Source organism: Bos grunniens, chromosome 27, assembly GCF_055505025.1.
Source record: "Bos grunniens cultivar Pamir isolate PY7600 chromosome 27, Bosgru_T2T1.0, whole genome shotgun sequence".
NCBI lineage: Eukaryota > Metazoa > Chordata > Mammalia > Artiodactyla > Bovidae > Bos > Bos grunniens.
The window spans coordinates 30,152,955-30,175,603 of record NC_141191.1 but is presented as its reverse complement, the minus strand read 5'-3'; the positions used below and the strand labels follow the sequence as shown (position 1 = coordinate 30,175,603).

The window sequence follows — 22,649 nt, the reverse complement described above, 5'->3', positions numbered from 1 at the left end:
GTATCAGTGACAACTTTTCCACCCATTCACAGAATCTCATTCCTTTCCATATTAAAGTCTTCTTTTTTTTTTTTTTTTAAAGGCAACAAAATGTCATGTGTTACAACAGGCTAGCATACTGCCTGGGTTTGAATCTTGCTTGAGAAACTTTAGATAAAATACATCAGTTTCATCATCTGAGAAATGGAAGAAGGTTTTATGAGAACCATGAACCATGTAAACCACCTTATACGCTGCCTGGCATGCAGTGAGCCTTCAGTAAAGGTTTGCTATTACTATTACTATGATTCGAAACATATATTACTATTTAAGACTGTTTTCCAGAAAGTTCTCTTTATTTTCTTTCTTGTTATTATTCATTAGACTTTCTATTTTTGTTTCTCTCATTTTTATATTCAATTGGAATGGATGGGACTTAATTCAGTAAAGTGGTTGGTATAACAATTATATTTTTTATAGCATTTGACAAAATCGTCTGCAAAATGGGGTCACCAGCAGCTGGCAATTCAGAGAGAAATCGTTAAGGTTTGTCCTAAACAATCAATTTACTTTTTTGCTGATGCTGTGTAAAAGAGGAACAAGATAGTCCTACTGACTTTTGCAAATTTGAAGCTCTTCTTTTCTACAACCTGTTACTTATGTGTAACAGGACACTCATTTAGCAAAGTATTCATATGTTTTAAGTCACAGATGCCTCCTTTACAAAAGGATAACATAAAATGAAGGAAAACAATGCTAATTCTTACCAAAAGATTATTATAAGGCACTTTAAAAGAATTATAAATGAACAACTCTAAAAAGAGTGAATGTATAATGCAAATTCACAGAGGAAGTAGTTAAAATGAGCCTTACAAAGGGAAAGATTAGTATCATATCTTTGCTATTTCACCAAATTTATGAAATGCTAGGAAAAACAAATAGAGGGCAAAAATGATAAAGTGTTTGCAGATGAAACATGAATCTCTTAAAATCTCCAGTCACATACAGGTGTTTTGCATGTCTCCTTTCTGGCTGAAACAAAGCAAAAAGAAACCTACTCAGGGCTGATTATTTCTGACCTGTGGGAACTTTTCCTGGGCCTTTGACACTTTTATATATTTTGAATTTTTAAGTCCAGGGTATTATGATTGCTGGTTCTTCAAGTTTCAGCTCCAGCCTTTACTAAACTGAGATATGCTTGCATCAGAGCCCTGCCCCAGTGCAGAATTCCACTGAATATGGCCTTTGGAGGAGCTGAGTATTGCATGCTGCTAGCATGGACCTAGGACCCTGCCACTATTGGCTTATATTTCCAAAATACAGAACATAATTTTGAGATTAAAATATGTATTCATTAAATGGATACAATATGCCAAAAAAAAAATTCATTAATCAACTCAGCAGTATTTACTGAGACCCCCCCAGGAGTGGGGAGTGACATACGGAAATGGGTCACTGAAATGTTTTAATGCAACGGTACACAAAGCCTTCTTTCTTACTTTTAAACCCTGACCAAGTATCAGGAACTAATTCTGCTGAGAGTTAAAGATCAGAGTCAAATTTCAAAATGACTTCTCTCTCCACAGTGTTGCAGTGAACAGAAATGTAAACTGAGAGATTCATTTCAGTTCCCTAAGTATTTCTTCCATTCCCAAACTACTCAGATATACTTAAGAATCACATCCATCCCATTAATGATAGGATGAAGGGTTCCAATTACAAGAGTTTCAATAACTTTTTTCAGTGAATCATGCAGGGGGGAAATGATTCCCAGACAAAATGACAGAGAGAAAATCCTAGTGTTTGCTTTTGCTTAATAAACACTCAAAAATAGAAAACAAGGCTCAATATGATTCCTCAACACTAGTTAGCTAAAATCTACATAATTATTCTAATCTTTTCCTAATGAGAATTAAATAACAAATATCCCAAACTCCCCAGAAAGGATTATCATTTTGGAGAATGTAATGCTTATCCTTAGGGGAAGTCAATCTAATCTGAGCATTTCCTTTCCTGTTTGATCTTACTAGATTATTGCCATCAATCCAGTTAAACAATGCTTTATCTAGTTAAAGTATAGTCAAAACATCATACTTCATGTAATAAAAATACACTGACATCGTATTGTGACAGTCTGGGTATCACCAACCCAAATGGATTTTAAAATCAAACTGGATATTTAGACCGATTGGCAAAACAATGGAAATTGCCTCAAGTAAGTTCAAGTATTTTATACAAGGCTGATAGAGAAAGGAAATTGTTCATTAAACACACTCTCTGGGCTAGAATAGAATAATTACAAGCTTTAAATAAAGAGCTACAATCAGGGACAGAAAGACTGTATTTGTAAGTTTTATTTTCAAGGCCTGATAAACTCCCCTGTTGCATATCAAAATTTAATTCTAGGCTATTCACAATTTATAAGTATCAAAACTATTTTTACTAGTCCTTGCTAACTTCTTAAGTTCCCCTGATACAGCGCAAAGCACCAATCAATCTAACAGTTGTAGACCTCCACAAGCACAAAGCACATTTCACATTAAACATTTGAAAACTAATCTGAGATCTTGCCTAGGGACTTGCTTTCAAACATTTTCATAATTAGTCACTTGCTATCAAATTTGAATCAAGGGCATCTATATATAGTTTCCAAAATCCATCACAACAGACTTTATATGAGAACTGAGGAGCTTTGGAATAAAGATCCCGAACAGCTGGGTATCACGCCTTAGGCAGTTGCTGAAGGCATCACGAAACACTAAAAAAACAAAAGTAAAGAGACAAAGAACAACCGACAATGTTCTCTGTTGCTCATCCAGAACTAGGCCTCAGAATGGGTGCAATTATATTCCAACATTCACAGACATTACATTACCTTAAAACTGTATGTATGTATCTCAGGGGAAGGGGATATCTGGTCAATCCCAAGCAGAGCAGGAGTTCATTTCTATTCCAAACAGCAAACACCATTCTGTTCCCAAACTTGATACCCCATTCCCCAATAAGGATAGAGGAGGATATGAACATGATCTTCAGAAGCAGATACTGTCTTGGGTTAAACACTAGTCAACAGAATATTTAAATATACTTACATGAAGAAGTATTTGTTCCTTCTGTTGATACTGATATTCTAATGGGAGACTCTATAAAAAATAAAAGTGGAATGAAGCTTTATTGAGTCATGCCACTTGGATTCTTAAATTAGAAATTTTGCCAGCCTTGGGTATCATCTAGAACAAGAGATCTAGAAAATGGTGCAACAGAAAAGCTGAAAGCATCTCAAAGTCAAAGGAAGGTATATGCGATATTCAAAGAATATCTGAATATTCCACAGAGGAATGTTTCTACAGTGTGGACACAAAGACTTCTGAAAGCTGCAAAGGTACCCATCTGCAAAGATACCCCTCCACACACCAGCTGCTCTCTTCAAATTTCCTAGAACCACTACTCTGAACAGATCCACACTCCAGGTAAGACAGACAATTCCTTTTCTTAGGTTGGTCTTGATTTTAAGAAACATGAAACCAAAGAGAACACTCTCCACATTCAGAGAGAATGAAAGGCAACTTTCATGCTTTGAGGAAAAAAAAGAAGGATGAAAATATTTTCAGGCAAACTGCTCTGCATAAACATTCTGGCCAAACACGATGCTGAATATAGTCCATGCAAGGTCCACTAGAGCGATTACATTAGGATCAAACAAAACGTACTAAATAAATACATAATACAATCATTGGGGTTGCACAGCAGCTTGATTCTCTTAGATGGTAAGGCTAAAGAAGGAAAACCAGTATTTAGGTAAAGCAGAGCGTAAAACATACCTCATGCAAAAAAAAAGCATGAGACCATATTTAGGTAAAGCAGAACATAAAACATATCTCATGCAAAAAAAAAAAAAAAAAAAGCACGAGACCTAAAGGTTTTTATGAGTAAGAACTAAGAACAACTCAGTATCAAAGAAGGATTGAAATTCAGCAACCATAAAGCTATAAAGATTCAAGTCACATAGCCGAAAATAATAGTTACAGTCATTCCAAATTCCCAAGGCAAGCAGCCCATAAATCTAAAAGCTCAGATTTGTAACAGCACCAACTGGGGTCAGAAAATGAAGTCCGTACATTAAAGAAATGTTAGAGTGAAAGGTGAGGAAATTCAGAAACTCTACAAATTTTTTCTTATCTCCATCTCTCTATATTCCTTCTCTCTCTCTCTCTATCATTCTTTTTCTGCTACTCAGAAAAGTGAGATCCTCTTATACTCCAGGATCATACCACCTTGCAACACAAGCATAAGCCCTAAATATGGTCAAAGTGGCTAAGACATAGAGAAAGTTAGCTCTTATGATTTTGAACAATGGCTTTGAAGAGAAGAGGCTAAACTGGGGAAGGTAAGATAGAAAATGGCTGTTAAATCACATGGCCTCTGAGATTAAATATTTATTTGTAAATATGCTAAAGGTTTTGTTAACTACAGAATCACAAAGGATAAGAAAAAGTAAAAAAAAAAAAAAATTAAATTCACACCAGATGAATGACATTCACGGCTAGTGGAGAAATCAATGAATTAGGGTTATACATGGGTTAGTAGAGTTGGGTTTTAAGTAGCTAATATATGCTCAGATCACAACTGCTATCAGCAAATATTACAGGCAAGTGAGAAACAAACAAAACCAAACAAACCAAAAAGAAAAAAGCAACAGCATTTTAAAAAGTCAGGCCTATAACAGTGCTTCTGCCCAACTTCAGTGACTGACAACTGAGCATTAAGAGCCCAAAGGTCAGAGGTCAGACAGTGATACTTTATCCAGGAATGAACTGTGATGGATGAAGGAGGGCAGAGCCCACTAAGAGAAACACCTAGAAAGATGTAAAAGCTGAAGTTACAACCCAGATATCTCCTTTCCTGGTGTAGTACTCCTTAAGTTGCATCTAGTTTTCTTTTTCTCATGCATGCCTCTCAGGTCCAAGTTCAGACACACAGCAAGAACTGTACTCCTTTAAAGAAAATCCAAAAAAGGCAGAATGAACTGGAGAAAAAATGTTGGCGCAGAAAACAGGAGCAGCTGAAACGTGGATGCAGAAGGGGTTCTGATTAGTAGAAGGAAGAGCCAGCTGTGATGCCTGTCGTTCTGGTTAGTAAAACTCGACAAGCTTATTTTCCTTACCTGAAGACACATACGCTGTCTCAGTTGAGGCTGGCATGCCAGTGGTGATCTCTGCAAAAAAGAAAAGTTGATAGGACATTACGATGTACAGTCAGGAGGCCGGGAGTCAGCTCCACAGCCTGCCTGCAAACCAAAAAATGTGTTTAAAGAAGGAAGTATTGCAAGGAGGTGATGAAAGCCCCGGCTTTATCCACACAGAGAGTGAGAAACGCGAAAAGAAGACTGTCCAAATAAGTAGTTTTTCTTTCTTGGGCCAAGAGCAGGAGATGGGCTGTGACAGAATAATTAGCAAGAAGTCCCTGCCCCCACTGGGCTCAGTGGAGAAGAATATATATATAGCAAAGAGATAGCGGGCTCCTCTTCAGAAAGGGAGATAGAAATGGCCAAACCAGGAAAAATCAAAGCCGGGGGATCAAAGTTGTGGTCAATATTTTTAAATTAGGGAGCTCTGGAGAATTCCACTTCTGCCCAAATCAAAAGCAAGTAATGTTTCTAGTTGGGATTGATGAAAAACATCAGATTCTGGCATCAAATGCTACATAAAATTGCCAATGGTAATCATACAAGTGTCTGATCATTTCAGCTACTCACGGCAGGGTACAGAGCAAGTAGGCAGCTTCCAACTCAAGGACATGCAGAATTGACCTGCACACTTCTGGACACACCATCATCATGGGAATTGTGACAGTACTGTTCAAACTTTGATGTGCTTTCTTACTGCCTTTTATGATGGCCTGAAGGATGAATATGTTGTCTAACTCTGTATTCATTCAGTCCTTCCAAAAAGAGCTGTTAAAATCTAATGTTTTCAGTAAGGCAAAGGTTTATGAAGCCTGGCAAGATGTAGAGATGCAACAGTGGGTATTATTTAACCATCACTGTGTGTATTATTATTGTCAGATGACTTAATGATATTCTATTATTCACTATTACTAACCAGGACAAAAAGAAAAGTTGAATCTGTGATATATATATATACATATATATGTATATATATATTTTAAAAGTTACTAGATTCTACTAAAATACTATGTTGTTTAGTAGTTAAGTAGTGTCTGACTCTCTGGTGACCCCACGGACTGTAGTCCGCCAGGCTCCTCTGCACTAAAATCCTAAGTATGTCATATATTATCATTTTATGTTGGAATTAATAGCCTGTTAATCATGTAGTTGGAAAAGTTCATGACCAATAGAATCATCTTTAAATACAGATATGACCACTTAGGGTTTCCTTGTTAGAACTAGACTAGTAGGTAAGATGAATTAATTTAAGTGGCAATATTACTTCAAGTTCAGAGGCTCTAAGGATAAATGGTTTGTGGAATTGGAAAAAAAAAATGGCTTCTGAGATTCAGTAGGTATGTTTAAGAATAAGCATCAAGTTAAATGAGTATATATAAACATCAGAAATACATCTTTAGTAAGACCAATTATATTTTCTCTCTTGCAAATTAATACGGATGGTCCTCTCGAATGAGGCATTAGGAAGACACACCACTCAAGGTGCAAGATTATCAAGCCACCAGTGGCCTATATCAGCTCTTACACCTACTGAAAATGGGACACAGTGAAAGGAATCTGTATGTGAGGATGTATAATGTTCTTGGGACATTCTCAAGCAGCAACCACTAAAGAGGATATTCCAGGGGTTTTGTTTTTTTGTTTTTTTCAGTCAAGCCATGTAGAAGGTGAGACCTTAGTTCCCCAACCAGGGATGGAACCCATGTCCTCTGCATTGGAAGAACAGTCTTAACCACTGGACCACCAGGGAATCATGAACCCTGGACAGGAAAGCCATTGGCTTTATCCTCTTTAGAGTTAGCCTGTGGCATTGGATATAAAAGATGGGGTCTGTAAAATCACTCTTTCTTGGAAATTTATTTCTTGGCTCTGTAGAAATGGTTTTATTAGATGTCCTGTATCATTTCATAATATACTGATGGACTAAAAGATATAAGTGATATATAATATCAGTCAATTATGTTGAACTGACATGTCTGCCGTATTGTGTTTGTCATTAGCCTGAATAGGAAGGCCTTTAAAATTGATTTTTTATGAAAGCCTTTGAATACATCTTGCTTGGTATTATAATCATTCAGTAAAATATTTAATCAGCACTAAGTGTGAACTAGACCCTGTTGCTAAGCCCTAGCAAGCAATCATCCCAGGTAGAGTTAAACCCTTAGTAAAACTGCCATATTGCACATCTTAATGACGTCTGAATGTTAAATAAATTGTATACTCACTTTAAAAAAATAAAACAATAAAGAGGATACTCCAAGTTGGTAATATGGCAATAACTTGTTTCTGAAGTGGGTACAACTAGCTTTCTTGATATGGGCTGCAGAAAATAAAAATGTTCCTTTTGGGGGAAAAAAATCTAATCGAAGAAAAATATTATGAAAGATTCACAGCATTTGTCTTTTTCTATAAGTTTCCAAGCAAGTACCCACATGGGGAGCGATGCTTCCTCATTCTGTGCTTGGACTCATCAGTGACACAATAGCCAGCCAGAAGCAGGAAGCTCAGGGTCACAAGGATTGGGCCAGAGTCCCAATCCTAGTATGAAGATCAAGACTCTCTTAAAATTTATTTTTGACAAACCAAGTAGTTGTTCACTGTGACCTTCCAAAACAAACCAAAAAAACCAAATAAAGAAACCCACAAACCCACATTCAGAGCTATTCTATCTCAGAGCATAAAAGATATCTCAATGGGAGGAAAGGTTAAAAATATTTCCTTTTTTAGTTGAATGACACATAAAACTACCAGAACAGGAGGTTAGTACAAAAATGTGTCTACACACAGAAAACTTAAAATAACCTCCTTTCCTAAAATTAGATATTTATCCTGGAGACCTTAAAAATATCTTTAATGATTATGGTTTCAAATAAAAACCTTTTGAATTATCTTGGAGGTAATACAAGCTCATGGGCTTCCCTGGTGGCTCAGTGGTAAAGAATCCGCCTGCCAATGCAAGAGATATGAGTTCGATCCCTGAGTCGGGAGGATCCCCTGGAGGGGGAAATGGAAACCCACTCCAGTATTCTTGCTTGGAAAATTCCATGGACAGAGGAGCCTGGCGGGCTACAGTACATGGGGTTGCAAAGAGTCAGACATGACTTAGTGACTAGATAACTACAAGCTAAGAACTTGTACACATCTATACTAAAAGAATCTTGCTAATAAAAATCTTTTTGATTAAAGCCACTCAGGAAACATTTCTATGTGTATTTGGGGTAGAATGTACAGACTGAGCACATTAGCTCTTGTTATAGTGGTGACTGAAAATAATCTTGTAACAATTACAGATTTTTTAAAAATTATCAAGTCCTGCAGTCTCCTTGATATTTAAGCAACATATCTTCCCCCTGAGTAATTTGGTAAATTTTGTTAATTGATAAAGGACACCCCCTTCATTAGGGAAAATTAATAAAGACTTAGAATCAACAAGAATTGAACACAGCTGAGCAATTTATGCTGCATAGACAGGTAAACATATGAAACATTAATATATTTGTATGTTTGCTTGTTTAATAAACTGGACCTGGTCTCAAGAAAAATTGCCCTGTCTTAAAAATAACACCTTCTGGAAAGGAATTTTTCTAATTATTATGTATGCATGATTTGCTTGAGAATTCATTGTGAGCACAATATACTAAATATAACTATTTAGCAAAATACATAAACAAATATAAGCATACATATGATGTGTCTGTGTGTATTTAAAATCCAATTATGTGACTCTTTATTATTCTAAAATTACAGGTCATTGCTGTACATTTGAAAATAGTGATAAAGTATTTTTAAAGATTTAAGATGGGCATACTTATTTATTAGCACTAGTAAAAATGACTTCAGGAATATATTTAAGCATCTGAATTCTTGCTCATAATGAGTGTTAGTTTTAACATGGTATTGACTGGGGGATTTTTGTAGAAACTAATGCCTGTGGCCTGTGATTTGTTATGTAAGTGAATACTGAAATGTCTCCAGTCAATAACACTTGAGCAACGAAAGACACTTTAATATGTTTCTAGTCAATAATGAGTTAAGCAATTGAGAAAATTTGGAATTAACAAATGGCATAGAGGCAGGATGAATACTATGCATTGAAAAGAGAGTTCTTTTCCACTCAAACTTCTCTTGCATACCACCCTTCATGGGAATCCTATGTGATGCAATATACATGGAGATTGCTACACAAACTCTGTACTTCTTAGTATCACTACAGGTTGCTCCTATAGTCAAAGATCCATCTAGTCAAAGCTATCGTTCTTCCAGTAGTCATGGACAGATGTGAGAGTTGAACCATAGAGAAGGCTGAGTGTCGAAGAATTGATGCTTTCAAACTGTGGTGCTGCAGAAGACTCTTGAGAGTCCCTGAGACAGCAAAGAGACCAACCCGGTCAGTCCTAAAGGAAATAAATTCTGAATATTCATCGGAAGGACTGATGCTGAAGTTGAAGCTCCAGTACTTTGACCACCTGATGCGAAGAGCCAACTCACTGGAAAAGACCCAGATGCTGGGAAAGATTAAAGGCAAAAAGAGAAGACGGCGACAGAGGATGAGATGGTTGGATGGAATCACCGACTCAACGACGTAAGTTTGAGCATACTCCAGGAGACAGTGAAAGACAGGCAAGCCTGGCTTTCATGGGTCAAAACTTCGCGACAGAACAACAATAACAACATAAGCTGTTCACCAATATCATGGCATTTCTAACAACACTGTCAATGTTGGTTATCCATATGAGCCAACTCTTTAAAGGAACAGTTGATACATTAATCAAATTTTGTGGAAATAATTTTTTTCTGATCATCTAAAATGAAACAGCTATTTTATTGCCAGGAGCCCCATGGCTCCTATGGGATCTTGAATCTCACTCAAATAATTTTTCTCCTGATTAAAAAAAGAAAACCTAGTAGAAAATATGATTGATTAGTTGTATAGTCTCCTGTATCAATCTTTGAAACGACAGCAGTACTTAATTAATTTGAAAACTAGTTAGGTCTATTATTCTCTTCCCTAATCTGATGCCCAGGAGTTTTTAAGAGCTTCTTAGATACGAAGTCATGGCTAAATTAATGTTTCCTCTATAAAGACCAAGCCAAATAAAATACAACTGAAAATGAACATATAGCGTAGGGTCTATTTGAGCATGGTGTATGCGGCCTTTTCAACCACTGTATTTGAATTCATGAAAAGAATTCACCTATAATCTATCATGTAATGATGACTGCCTTTGAGATCCTTCTTTGTATGAAAACTCAAATGGACTGTTAGACTGACATAGTCTCAGAGGTCATCAGCAGACTGCACAGGTTTATATATGTTTCTGTATGACAGGTTCTTATTTCCAAATAAGGTAGGGGTTAAAAGGCACTGGAAAAGGCAGAAAACATACAAATTTCCGAAATACTTAAAAAAATGACTAGCCGAATCTACATTCTTTTCTAAATGCTTGAAAACATTGGAAATCGGATCATTGTATCACTCACGCATATAATGATTCAAGGGGAATTTCTCAGAGAATTTCTCAATCTTTTTCTATTATTTCATTTATATCTAGTTGTTAATCTAAGCAGATCTAAACAGTGAGTTTCATTTTAGGATGTTTATAACATTAGATGGAAGATCTTTACGATCTGTGCTAATTTCATTCTAATAGTTACATAGCTGTCATAATGGGATTAAAAATAGTGTCCAACAGTAAGCTCAACTTGCTAAATTTTTCTTTTTCTCCTAAGGAGGAAAGAAAACACAGTCTCTCGTGTATTTCTCCCTCTAACTCCTGCCATTTCTCCTAGAATGTTGTCCTAAAATATATTCTAAACATCTTAATGCAAAGAAAGCACTGGTGTGAGAATTTAAGTAAATCAAAAGAAATCCTTTGCACAGAGCTAGGATAATTAGCTCAGGGCTGTATTCCAGGATCTTTCATCAAGCCAAGCTATATAGAAATTATCAAGCCATAGTTATATATTTATTGGAGAAATATGGGAGAGATGAGTGAGACCATGCAAAACAAACAAAATGACTAATATTCCACAGACAACATAAAATCTCAAGAGGAGTTCTACATCGTATAATATTTTGGCAACACGTTCTTATTTTTAAGACCTTTTTTCCCCCTAACACTCTCACTATGGTAGGGGGTGGGGGAGATTCTTGAGAATTCTACTCTCTCAGCCCAAGTCAACGGTAAATACATATCTAAGAAGAGATGGTTTGGCTGAGTGACAGCTTACAACCACAGTAGAGCGTTCTTTTTCTCTCTGAAAGAGTGTTTCTGTGCAACCTCTGCTCAGAATCTTGGAAGACAGGAACCTGACAACATGAAGGTAGTGAATTTGAGTCCCTGAGAGCTCAGGATCTGAGCTGAGATTTCTTGGATAACCAACCTTGAGCTGAATATAGCAAATTCATAGATCACGGTAGAAAAGGGTGAACATCAGAATGATTACATATTTTCCTTCTGGTGGTGCTACAACCAAGCTGCTGAGATGCAGGGAGAAAAGAGCACTTCCCAATGTGCAGGATGCTCTGGCCCTGTCTGTCCTGGTGCCTGAGAGTACAGGCTCTGATGAACTGCATGTCTGACCCACAGCCTCGGAAAAGAGGAGCATTTCTAGGCAGCCATGTTTCCGGCTTCACTCTCCTGGGTTGGGGCTGTGGTGGGGACCTGGGGAGAACACGCTGATGAGCTGTAAGCTCTATGGATCTTCGGACATGATCAGCTCTGCCAGTAAGATTCTTATGGGGAATCTGATTTGGCCCCTGAGGCAACAATCACATAGCCGGAGTCAAAACTGAAAGGATGCCTTCAAAAGAAACATGAAGAAGAATATGGCCAAATGGAACCATAATCAGGTCAAAGTTTGGAATTATAAAGGCGCATAAGTGAAAGCAGGAGAGGTTGGAAAATATAAGAAAGAGTCGGCGAGTCAAGAATGCATCTGGGCACCTGAAGGGCAGACTTGAGAGAAAAGCCAAAAATTCCTGATGTTTAAACTTGTAAACATCCCTAGATACCACTTGCTAGGTACCACTTTCTCCTGGAGCCCCAGTTATAATGAAGCTCTAGTTCATCCCAGTGGAATCCTTCTCTCTTTCCGCCTCACACCATTTTTGTTTTTTCCAGTTTTTGTCCTTCACAAATCGAAGAATAGACCTTAAACATTCACAAACACACAGTCTGGTATTGAGCAAGCTGTACTGAACCAGGAAGTAAGGAATTTAAAACAAATCTTAGGTTTCTATTTCTTTTTAAATACAATGAGAAGATTGGATATGGAAGAACTAGTCTTAACGTTCTAAGAAGAAAATAAAAACAACCACCATGCCCAGTAATTGAGATTCTTCATTCCTCCCTTCTAGTCCTTAAGGAATTTTAGTTGATTGTTTTAAGGATGATTTCCTGACAATATTTCATAACCTTCTCTTTTTTCCTGTCAGGTAAAAAAGATTGATTACCCAAAACATCCCTATTTTCATTTCTCTACACTTTATAATTCAATACTACATTCAAATTTGAGATCAATTCTTAAATAAATTAACATGGAAAATAAGCTGAATACCTCTCCCATGAAAGGGATGTGAAAAACTGTTATTACCAAAACTTCAGCACCCCCAAATTAATAAAAAGAAATCCTATGAGTTTTTGCCAAGAATAAAATAGTGGTAAGTAATTCACTGCTTAATACTGCAATTCAGAAAATGTGGAATATTAAATATAATCCTACTGTAAGCACTCAGTGAAACTATGACACTTTAATTCTATTTTCCTGGGACTTTACAGTATACATAGCTACACAAATCTAATCCGAGTGTCCAAATCATAATTCAGGAGCCTTTACCAGGAGAAGATGCACTGAAGCAAGTCACTGACAAACTGAGAAAAAGCTATTAAACATGGTATTATAGAAAGAAAAGATAAGTCACTGAAATTTCAAATTTGCATTTCTAGTTGCATTGTATAAAATTCCAAGTGGAAAAAAATAACACAAGCAAAACCCTGTTGCTTTACCTATGCTGATTAAAAAGTAAAGTGACGTTATATTTACTCACATAAATTTTAAATGGCTTTTACACTTTATATACAGTAAACACGGCCCCTAAAAATAATCATGGAAACCAGTTTTCACTGTTGTCTTTTACTTTCTGTGGAGGGAGGTATTTAAAAGGAAAGAAATGAATTTTGATTACACTGCAATATACAGCAATGCATTGGGAAGTCCACAGAAGACTAGGAATTAACCTGAATACTCCCAACCCTGGTTCCATATTTTTATCTCACTCCCTTCTCCCTATCCTGTTATCAACTGAATCAAACCACACCAGTCTCCTAAGGAGTTAACCCCTAAGAGTACTTTCGTTCTTCCCTTCTTGGCTCTGTAATTTTATCTTATCACTTTAAGAGATCAGGCCTTTGCAGTGGGCATTCTTTCTCATCACCTGCCTAGAAGTGGTGCAGTCATGCTTGGTTTTATAATAGATGACAAGGCTTGTGAAGACAGCAGTCCAGCGCCATCATCCAAAACAGCACCAAAGGTTTCAAAGCAGCATTTTATTGTTTCAAGAGATGCTCACTGCTAGCTCGTCATCAGCTTCTACAGATGAATGACTCCATCACTTTGTGGAGTACTAAGGGATCGTGAACAGAGAGCCACCAGCTATGTCCTTCCTTTACCCTTCCTCAGATAACTCAGAGGGGTTGTCAGAGGATAGGGGGCACCTTCTGTCTCCAAGGTATTCATTTGTTTAACAAATAGTCCCTGGCACTGCTCTTAGGAAAACAGAAGCTTAAACCTATATAATGCTTATTTATAAAGCCTATACAAGTGAGTAAAAAAATGCTTTGCCTCTAAGACTCTTGATTTCTGAATTAATGGGCTCAAAAAAGCCCTGATAACCTTAACTTTCTACTATCTAGAGCCAGACATATTGAAAACATATATAAGAACATAAAAATTGCCAGGACTAAGTCAGGATTGTATTCTGTTTACACATCCACAATGTACATATATTCATACATAATACACATTAGCACGAAATATATACAATATATATTCTGTATATAAATTATATATATATATGTACACACACATACATACATACATATTCTGTTTCGACAGAGCAAAAAACTTACCTGCTGTCCCTGACTAACTTAGAGTGGATGTATAATCTCTTTCTTTTAGCAATCCATTCTCTCTCTGCTATTCATGATATTATTCCAATCCTTTTTAAATAATCTATGTATATTTCAGGTCTATCTCACCTTATGGAGTGAAGAGCTTTACAGGAGGACCCATAAGATATTTCAAACATAGAGTTTTCCTTTCATGATTTTTATTTGTTCACAGTGAGATTTCACACACCTGCGTGATTCAAGTGTGACCACATACCTTGATCACTCCTCTTAGAGACTGAGAAATAGCACGCAGTAGGCATCTCTTACCGTTTGACTCCACAATGGTGATGTTGGCAGAGGCACTGTCATTTCCTAGTTTGCTGATCACTTTGCACATATATTCTCCAGAATCAGCCAGTGACGCTTTGCTAATGCGAAGTTCTGACTTCCTACAAGATCAGGACCAAAGCGGTTTAAGTATATTTCACAGAACTATGATGATCATCAAAATACAGTCTCTGTAGTTTTAGAGTTTTCAAACTCCCCCCTTCTCACTCTACACGCACACAACTGACTGGACTTCCCTGGTGGTCCAGTGGTTAAGAATTTGCCTGCCAACCCAGGGGACACGGGTTTGATTCCTGGTCTGGGAAGATTCCACATGCCTCGGAGCTACTGAGGCAGTGCACCACAAGCCCCTGCTCTCTGCAACGAGAAAAAGCCCGGGCACAGCAACAAAGACCCAGCACAGTCCAAAATTAATGAATTAATTAAAAAATGGTCTCCATCCAAAAAATCTTTAAAAAAACCCCCCACAACTGACTAGTAGATATATATACATATATCTATATATACATTCATGATTTTACCAAAATCACACCAAAAGTGAGATACATCTCATTTAAATTATACCCTGGACATAGTCTTAATTTCATCACCCAGATCAGCAATTTGAAGGAATTCTTTTCTAAGTTTTCTTTTTATTCCTCTAACACTACCACTTATTCCTCTAACACTACCACTAACCACATTACATTTCAGAATATTTTTTTCACCCAAATGTTAAGTTTTCTTTCCTCTCTATATCTCAGTGTCAGTAGCCAATAGGGTTAATTAAGGAAGTTAAAAGTGTAAAGCCGTTTCTTATAAATCTGGAAAGGATAGATACTTCAGTGAAGGCTAGACTAGATTAAAATGCTCTACACTTCCTTTCTTAGTAGAATGACATCAAGAATTATGTTAATTTTGAATGAAGAGAATTTAATACTTTCAAAAGCAAAGGAATTTGTCATTCTTTGAAACGATTCTCATTGCTGGGAGCACCATACCACACAAATGGTTCTTAATATTGAAATAAATATTCGTGCAACAATAACACACACTTTCATAAAACTACATATTAAATCAATATTTGGCACTCTTTCAGAACATGGGCAACACTGTGATTTGCATCTGTCTATGTTTTACTATTGCACAAGCCTATAATTTAAGCAGTGCCTATGATTTAAAAACTTAAAACTACTGGGATTGGCTCAGGATTTATTAAAGCCTTTCTAAAGTGTCCTTATATACAGGAGCCTGATATTGACAGTCTGGATTCCTGAGAGGAAGACAACAGGGAGAAAACAGGGCAGGAAGCAAAGATAGCAACTCAGAATTACACGCAAACCTCCTGTAAATTTGTTGATGGTGTTATTGAGTCGCTAAGTCCTCTCTGACATTTTGCGATCCCCTGGACTATAACCTGCCAGGCTCCTCTGTCCATGGGCGAGAGGCAAGAATTTCCCAGGCAAGAATACTGGAGTGGGTTGCCATTCCTTCCCCAGGGGATCTTTCTGACCCAGGGATAAGAGCCACGTCTCCTGCATTGACAGGTGGATTGTTTACCGCTGAATCACGAGGGAAGTCCTCCTGTAAATTACACCTTCCTAATTTTAAGTGAATTTTCTGGTTCTTCTTGTCATATAATATTAACTAATCAGGTTGGATCAATTGTTTCAAATTTAATTTCAACTCTTCTCCTCCTCCAATCTACTGAATTAATCCACCCTCCACGACCTGCATGTGTAAGATTTATGCCCTGCCATCTTCGTGCTTTTTTGCTTGTGTATTTCTTCTTCCTAAGAATGCAGACCCTGTATTCTGACCCATCAAGATATTAGCTGATCTTAGTGAAAGTTGCTCAGTTGTGTCTGACTCTTTTTGACCTCATGGAATTATCCAGGCCAGAATACTGGAGTAGGTAGTTGTTCCCGTCTCCAGGGGCTCTTCCAAACCCAGGGATTGAACCCAGGTCCCCTGCATTGCAGACACATTGTTTACCGTCTGAGCTACTAGTGAAGCCCCAGCCGATCTTTAAAGACCACCTCAAGTGCCAATTCCTGCATCAAGCCTCTCATGATCTTGTAGCTGGAGCTGCTCGCTCTCTCTCTCTCTTTGATCTAAATTCTGCCAGCCTTGAGTACCTCTCTCAGGAGAATCTTCTTAAAGAAATAAGGTAATGAAATTTACAGTTAACATTAACTTATAGTTAATCTGACAGGGATAGCTCTTAAACTCAAACTTCTCCTAAAGACCTGGGCAGTGTTTATTGGAATACTCTTCCAGGGAATGTAAATAAATGTTACACTTAAAAAGAGAAACAGAGACACAGATGTAGAGAATGGACTTGTGGTCACAGGGAGAGAAGGGGAGGGTGGGATGAACTGGGGGATTAGAATTGACATACATACACTACCATGTTTAAAACAGAGAGCTAGTGGGAAGCTGCTGTCACACAAGGAGCACAGCTTGGTACTCTGTGATGACCTGGAGGGGTGGGAGGGAGCTGGAGGGAGGGAGGCTCAACAGGGAGGCTGGAAATATATATATATATATATATATATATATATATATATATACATGTATATATTTGTATATATAGATATATGTATATATAGGTATGTATATGTAGATATATGTATAATAGATACATGTATAATAGATATATGTATATATGGATATATGTGTGTGTGTGTGTGTGTATATATATAGCTGATTCACACTGTTGTACAGTGGAAACTAACACAACAATGTAAAACAATCATGCGTGCATGCTCAGTTGTGTCTGACTCTTTGCAACCCCCATGGACTGTAGCCCACCAAGCTCCTCTGTCCATGGGATTTTCCCAGGCAAGAATACTGGAGTGGTTTGCCATTCTAAGCAATTATACTTCAATGAAAAAATTAAAAAACAGAGAAATAGAAAGACAATAAGAAAAAAAAAAGAAATTTTCTGCGCTCAAATGTTTCGTTAAACAAACAGATTTCTTTACAACCTACCTCTTAGTCATTTTTATACAGTTACAGTGAATTTCTAAGGCAGGCATGAGAAGTGACTAAGAAATCTGTTCTGTAGAGACACGCTTGGGAATTCTAGGACTGTGCATCAATGGGCCAAGATCAAGAATCAGTGTAATCAAGATAAGCATAACAAATACATTCAGGTTCAAAAATCTGTAGAAGAAATACAGGTTGGGAAAGAAGAACCTTGACAACAATGTATACAGAAAAATATATTTCCATCAGCCACATGTTTAATATTACTCCATTTTAAACAACTGTTTAAAAAAGAAGAAAAAAGTACCACTGTATGGCCAAATTAATATTAAAAGAGCATAAATCAAATTGGATAAAAGTCTCAATACACTGCTCATAGGCTGGATCGTATCTGGAGTATTGAATTATGCTTCAAAGTGGCATTTGATTAAAAAATAATATCAACAGCTAGAGGACTTTAGAAGGTGATCAGAATTGAATAGGGCCTAGATATCTTAACACCAGAGAAGATGCTATTAAAGTAAGAGAGGTTCCACTGGCAGGGAGCTATGAACAAGATATATATAAATATATTCCATCTTTATTATCTGGAAAAGGAAATTATTTGGTGAAGCTCTTGAAGGTAGAATTATGTCTTACAGGAAAAAGAAGGCATATTTTGGATGATATATAAGGAAGGACCTTTTCAGTGTTCAAAAAGGATAGGATATCATATGAAAGAGGTTTTCTCTTTAGACAGATTCAAGTCTGGACTGCCACCTGTCAAGCAGTTCCTAACAAGAATATCTCTATGCAGAAAAGATTTAATTAGATCAGTGGTTTCAATTAGTTTTGAAAAAATAAATCCTGTTTTTAAACGAAAGCTTAAATGAGAGCTGCATATTTAAAAACATTATGAAGAGAGAAAGCATTTATGTTAAAGAGGTTGGCAACCCTTTTTGCAGTTCAATGGAAACTCAAATTTCTCCAGGGACACAAAAAACTCCTTTGAACTATAATGATATATTTAACTGTGAGATTCTTCAATCCGTGGGTCTTAGAGCAGGAATGGGAAATACTGAGAGAGTAGAAACAGACAAACCTTTCTTGAAAATTACACATTGCAACCATTTGGGGCCTTAATAAATATGGCTATAGTTTTATTTTACTTTCTTCAATAGGCTACTATATCTTGTCTATAAGAATAAAGTTAACTTGGAAGAATGAATGAACTCCCAATCACAAAATTAACCTTTTGCTCTTTAATTGGTGAGTTATCTGGGGTTCTGGGAGGGGTGCATGTTTTGGTGGATTTTCATTTTCTAAAAGCTTTCAAAGAGTTAATTCATATACAGTGTTTAAAACAATGCTTGAAATAGAGTAGTCTCCCAGTAAGTGTCCGCTACTATTATAATGACATTCTAAATTCCTGCAATTTTTAGATTTTCCTAATAAGCATGCATTGTCTTGGAATAAGAAAAAATGATACAATGTAACAATAAAGCAATAAAACATTTATACATGGAAGTTATAAAGATTAACTTCATTTTTTATATCAAAATGCAATCTGTGTTCTTTTAATTAGTTCTCACTCACAAGATAGATTCAAGGTTTCCATAGCTGCTTATCTCATTTTTCATACTTAATTCTTCCACCATATTTTACAGGTAAAGGCAACTTAAATGCATATAGAAAGGATCAACTCAGTTTATATAATCCCATTCTTCTGATCCCTAAGGAATCATATATGAATTCTCGTGTGTATGTTAACACAGCTCAGAATGCTTCACATAAATGCTATGAAACAGACACTGGTTATTCCCATTTTATACCTAAGGAATCTAAGGTCTTCTTACATATAAAGTTAAAATGACCTGTTGGAGTAGCTCAACTAATAAAAGAAAGAGATGTATATAAACCTCTTCTATTAAGAGTCAAAAACCCTGAAACAATTGATAACAAGAGAAATCATTCCTTAATTTTTTTTAACTTGACCAAACCAATTAGAATCAATTTTAAACAAAATTACAATATGTAAGAACAGGGTATTCCCTGGTGGTCCAGTGGTTAGGGCTTTCACTGCCGAGGGCCTGGGTTCAAGAGGGAACTAAGATCACACAAGCCACAAGGTGAGTCCAAAAAAAAAAAAAAAGCAAGAACAGGAATGAAGAGCTGATACAAAATTGTTGTTGTTTAGTCAGTTTTAACTTTGATGCATTGAAGAAGGAAATGGCAACCCACTCCAGTGTTCTTGCCTGGAGAATCCCAGGGATGGGGGAGCCTGGTGGGCTGTTGTCTATGGGGTCGCACAGAGTCGGACACGACTGAAGCGACTTAGCAGCAGCAGCAGCAGTCACTGAGTTGTGTCGACTCTTTTGCAACCCCAGTGACTGTAGCCCACCAGGCTCCCCTATCCATGGGATTTTCCAGGCAAGCATACAGGAGTGGGTTGCCATTTCCTTTTCCAGGGGATCGTTCTGACTCAGGGATGGCACCCACATTGGCAGGTGGATTCTTTACCACTGAGCCACCAGGGAAGCCCCTGATACAAAATTAAGAGCATCCAAAAATGTATACCATACACAAACAACAGGAAGTCAGCCTTTAATAAGACTGCTGATTCATGTCAATGTATGGCAAAAACCACTACAATATTGTAATTAGCCTCCGATTAAAATAAATAAATAAAATTTAAAAAAAGACTGATACAAGACAGATATGCAAGTGAGGCCAACAGGTTGACCTGAAATATAACCTGTCACACAACCAAACTCTTTAACCAGTTTTCTAAATCAAATCGTCCACCAGGCAAAGGAAACAAAAACAAAGGGATAAGTAGACACTTAAGACCAGGGCAGTTTCTATTTCTTTTAATTGGTCCCACATCTTGCTCAGCCAAATAAAACAAACAAAAAGGCTCACACATGAATGCAGAATCACAGGAAGAACATGTAGGAATGTCATTTATTAGTAGGAGCAGGGGCTGAAGAGGGGATAAGACTTTACAAAATAATAGCGAGTCCCTCTTGGTGTAAAATCTTTTCATAACACTAAGGGATTAAAAGGAAATTCTGACTGTTACAAACAATCTAGATTATAAAATGTGAAAAAGAAATCTAGGCGAAGGATTGGAAGAGAGTCAACATTTTACTTTAAATAAAGAGGGTCCCAGGGTAATCCTAAACCTTACACTAAAATTCACCTCTGCTTGTGATCATAGCCTAAGAGACAGTTTATCCCTTCTTGGCCTGTGGGCTAAAAGCAAATGTAGTAAGATAAAGTTAAGTAAGCAAGTAACCACTACAAATTGTTAACATTTTGAAATGTCTTCACAATGAAAAATTACGAGCATGTAGAGGAAGCTGACAAATAAGAATGCTTTTTATTAAGCAGTTTAAGCCTAAACAGGTCCCTTGCCTTAAACATGTTATGACTTCACTGGATACTAAGGCAAAATCACAAGTAGTTGTGAAAAGACATGAGACATGGAGTTAAAAAGACAAAAGACATAGATACAGATCAATTTCAAGTCCAAGAGTAACCATTTATTAACATTAGATCTACAGGAAGAAACCGAATTTCCTTCATTCTCAGGATATTAATTTTTTAATGAGTATAATAACAATAGTATCCATTCTCTTATAAGTTGAAAGCTGAAATAATAGAGCATCTTGCAAATGTTAATTAAATTTAGATTCAGTTTGATCCCTTAAAAAAAGACAGCACTAATTTTTTTTTTTTAAAGATACAACCTCAGAAATGATCAAATACCCAATTTTGAAACACAATTACCTGATCACTTATCAGTGGCTGCCCACTTTACATAAAGTGTCTTATTTTTGGAAGCTCAAAAATGTTCAATGCTTTGCCAAGAGTCATCATTTGCAGTCACATTACCTGAATAAAAGTCTTTTTTTGTTCCTACTTAATTCTTTCCAGCAAGGCTATTGTTTAAAAGAAGTAATTTCTGAACATTGGCCTTTCCGGGATAATGGGATTTTATTAATATGTAGACAGTGCTCTTAGCTGTCTGAGCCTATGAAGCCAACATGAAAATGCCTTTCTGAATACTAATGACACTTTTATATGTCATCCAAGCCATGTAACAAATTAGTTCTTTACCTACACATGTGCCTTTTAGAACCATACTCATTCCGGGGGATCTCTCTTTTTTTCCTGTTGTTCCTTTTTGTCATCTTATTTACTCAACCTATTCAGCTTCTTCTCTTCAGGTATCCTCACCTTAAATACCTGCAATCCGCAGCTGCTTCGTTCTGTTCCTTCAGCCTGGATAATCCTCTCCTCCTTCTCTCTTTCCTCCCCTTCTTTCTAGGAAGCCTCCACAGTCCAGGACTGGGTCCCCTCCACCGTCCTTGTGAGTACCTTTCTAAAGCATCCTGTGATCGTCACTATCATCAAATTTAAAACTGAGAATTATAACTGCTTATATTTCCCTTCCCCACTTGAGACCAAGCCTCTGAGACAGCACACACTTCTTGTTCATCTCTCTGGACCCAGCTTCTAGCCCAGGGCCAACACAGAGCATCTTATCCAAGGCAAAATTTCCCATCCACTCTTTCACTGGCCCAACTTGATTGGCCTCTTTATTGTCCTATAAACAGAACCTGCTACTGCTCTACTCTATAACCCACCCTACCCATCCAGGGGGACTCTCTCTCTTTAGCAGAGTCAAATCCACCCTCTCACAGTGACTCCTGAAGCTCCTGGGGTCTTCCCCACTTCCCAACTCCCACGGCACTTAGCATCAGTAACCTGTAATTCAGCACTTAGGTTTACTGTTTGATATTAGTGTTAGCTATTTTGTTCCCTAATTATTAATAAATTTTAACTTCCCACAAGGTAGAATTTACCTCAGCATAAATAATCAAGTTTTTAGACCACTATTTGTAAATAGATGGGCTGCTTAAAAATCCTGAAGCTCCCCCAGCCCTAACAGGGTTTCAGCACTTGATTGCTTCATATAAGGCTGTACTAGATAATCTCTCTACAATCTTTCGATGCTCTGAGTATAAAACGCCCTAGTATTCTTTCATTTCCCCATATTTCCAGCAATA

The 22,649-nt window shown here is 37.0% G+C and overlaps 1 protein-coding gene across 16 annotated transcripts in view; it reads right to left on the bottom strand.

Moving 5' to 3' along the window:
• Nucleotides 1–22,649, bottom strand: part of NRG1 (neuregulin 1) — a 1,145,505-nt gene that overhangs the window by 153,513 nt on the left and 969,343 nt on the right. For 10 of the 16 annotated variants that reach the window (XM_086380957.1, XM_086380959.1, XM_086380958.1 and 7 more), the window contains exons 3-5: nucleotides 14,605–14,726; nucleotides 5,144–5,194; nucleotides 3,072–3,122 (exon numbers count right to left, since the gene is read on the bottom strand). In XM_086380957.1, the coding sequence (XP_086237083.1) occupies nucleotides 3,072–3,122; nucleotides 5,144–5,194; nucleotides 14,605–14,726 (224 nt within the window). Of the gene's footprint in view, nucleotides 1–3,071; nucleotides 3,123–5,143; nucleotides 5,195–14,604; nucleotides 14,727–22,649 lie in introns of those variants that run through there. The other 6 variants (XM_086380951.1, XM_086380952.1, XM_086380963.1 and 3 more) reach the window with 3 other exon arrangements.